We start from the raw sequence: 2,649 nt of genomic DNA on the forward strand, positions 1-2,649 counted from the left end.
GAGTAGCTGGGACTACAGGTGCCCGCCACCACGCCCGGCTAATTTTTTGTATTTTTAGTAGAGCCGGGGTTTCACCGTGTTAACCAGGATGGTCTCCATCTCCTGACTTTGTGATCTGCCCGCCTTGGCCTCCCAAAGTGCTGGGATTACGGGTCTTGCTCCGTCACCAAGGCGGCAGCACAGTGCTGATCATAGCTAACTACAGCCTCGATCTCCTAAGCTCAAGCTATCTACCTGACTCAGCCTCTGGAGTAGCTGGGACTACAGATGTGTGCCACCATGCTCCAATATTTTTTAAATTTTTTGTAGAGATAGGTCTCACCATGTTGCCCAGGCTGGTCTGGAATTCCTGGCCTCAAGTGATCCTCCCACCTCCACCTCCCAAAGCACTAGGATTACAGGTGTGACCCACTGCACCTGGCCAAAAGCTTTATTTTCTTAACTGTAATAAATGGAAAAACATTTTACTTACCTTTATATCACTACCTGGTGTGGCACTTAGAGCCAAGATTCTAAAGTGATTTGTATATTTGACTAGTTCTCTTACAACCTTAAGAAAAAAAAAAGTTCTTTAGTTTCATCTGTTCAGTGCAAAAATAACAGTGGTTCTGTTAAACTACCTATTATACATGGTCCCTTATCATTATTCCTTAATCAGTATATTGATGGTCTAGTGAGTGAACCACCACCAGTTATGTTATCTGAAGAGCAAATGATTTAGGTTTATTCTCTACGCTGATCAAGAACACAGTACAGCTTCTTCTACAGAAAAAACTGCAACATCAAAGCCAAATACAGAGGCAAATCAAAATACTCAAAGGGGCTGGGCATGGTGGCTCATGCTTGTAATCCCAACACTTTTGGGAGGCCAAGCAGGGCGGATCACTTTGACTCAAGAGTTCAAGATCAGCCTGGGCAACATGGTGAAACCCGGTCTCTACAAAAGAAAAAAAAAACTCAAAGGGCTGCTTAAGGTCAAATAGAAGAGGAAGAAAGTTCAGTTTCCATTGTCTGGGCCACAGTTCAATCCATATGCACACTTGACAGATTAAGATAAACCTTAATAGATAAAACTGAGCAAAATTTTAAATAGCAATATGAAATTATATTTGAAATTTTGTGAAAGATTTTTTTTTTTTTAAGTTAGATTTTATGGAAAACTCACAATTAAAAAAAAAAAAAATAGAGACAGGGTCTTACTCTGTCGCCCAGGCTGGAGCACAGTGATGACATCCATCATAGCTCACTGCAGCCTCAAACTCTGGGGCTCAAGTGATCCTACTGCCTTGGCCTCCCAAGCAGCTGGGGCTAAAGGTATGTGCCAGCAGGCCTGGCTAATTTTTTCACTTTTTGTAGAGGCAGGGTCACCCTATGTTGCCCAGGCTGGTCTTGAACTCCTGACTTCAAGTGATCCCTGGCATTGGCCTTCCAAAGCGCTGGGATTACAGGTTCAAGCCACTGCGCCCAGCTCACAATATATAAATTAAGTGTATTCATTAAAAAATATAGTCATTTGAGGTAATTTTTAAAAGGTAAATATCTTTTTAAATTGTAAAACATTTCCTCAGTAGTACCAAATCACCATCTGCACTTTCTGGTTTGAACTCAACACCCATTTCTAGTATGATTAATACTGATAATCTGCCAGATTCCCAAATACCACTTCACGTGAAGCCCCAATATAGAGGAAAATACACTTCCAAAGTAGACTGATTTGCAGGAATAGCTCTCAGTATACCATAGTTTCCAAATTAAACACAGGATTAAACAATAAAACCAGATTATTCAAAAATCACTCCAGTTTCAACCCAAGACAAAAACAAATTCAATGAGACTAACACTGAATCTTGATTAATACTGATATAATTTATAGAGTTTTTAAAAATATGGTACAGATTGCATATGAAGACATAACATTATACTTATTATTCTTCAGAAACAAGTAAAATTATAATTAAAAACTGATGCAAGACAATATCCCTAGTGACCATTTTCAGTTTAGCTTAATGCTAGAAGTGATGGTCCTTACATATCATAGAAAGATTTTTGAAAAGTCATGAGTGCAGTAAAGGAAGACAAAAAGATAGCTTACTGGATTGATGCTTTTAAAAATCTGTTTTGTATGATAGCCAAAATTCAAAGTGTTCTTTCAGATTGTGAGGCAGTTTTGAGTGAAATCACTTTTTGTTATATGGCACACGTATCAATATGCCTTCCAGAACTATTATACATGAAAAGTAAGCCAAATACATTACTTCTTTTCAGGGGGAATTCTCAAGCATCTTATAGAAGAGGAAATGGTGGTGTGTGCTTCATGGAGCAGGTGTACCTATTGGAATATATATCTGGAATATTCAATGTAGTGTAAGCTGTCAGGGCTGTCTGGTTATTAATGAAGTCAATGCATGTTTTATTGTATTCATAAAGCCTTGCTGTTAAAAAAATCATCTAATGCCTAGAAATGTTTTGAAAATAAAATAATTACCAGCTAAATCTTCAAAACGTATTCCATACAGTTGGAATCAAAAAAAAATTTTTAAGTGTTTTATTATTTCATTTCATTTTTGTAGACATAGGGTCTCACTATGTTGCCCAGGCTGATCTCAAACTCCTGGCATCAAGCTAAAAGTTTTTTTTTTTTTTTTTTTT

The 2,649-nt window shown here is 37.8% G+C and overlaps 1 protein-coding gene across 1 annotated transcript in view; it reads right to left on the reverse strand.

Annotated features, from left to right (window-relative positions):
- FANCM (Fanconi anemia, complementation group M) overlaps positions 1-2,649 on the reverse strand; it is a 74,132-nt gene that overhangs the window by 68,428 nt on the left and 3,055 nt on the right. Inside the window, exon 3 of the mRNA XM_011947070.1 lies at positions 473-550. Coding sequence (XP_011802460.1) covers positions 473-550 — 78 coding nt within the window. The remainder of the gene's footprint in view (positions 1-472; positions 551-2,649) is intronic.

This window comes from Colobus angolensis, unplaced genomic scaffold, assembly GCF_000951035.1.
Source record: "Colobus angolensis palliatus isolate OR3802 unplaced genomic scaffold, Cang.pa_1.0 Scaffold258, whole genome shotgun sequence".
Classification (NCBI taxonomy): Eukaryota; Metazoa; Chordata; class Mammalia; order Primates; family Cercopithecidae; genus Colobus; species Colobus angolensis.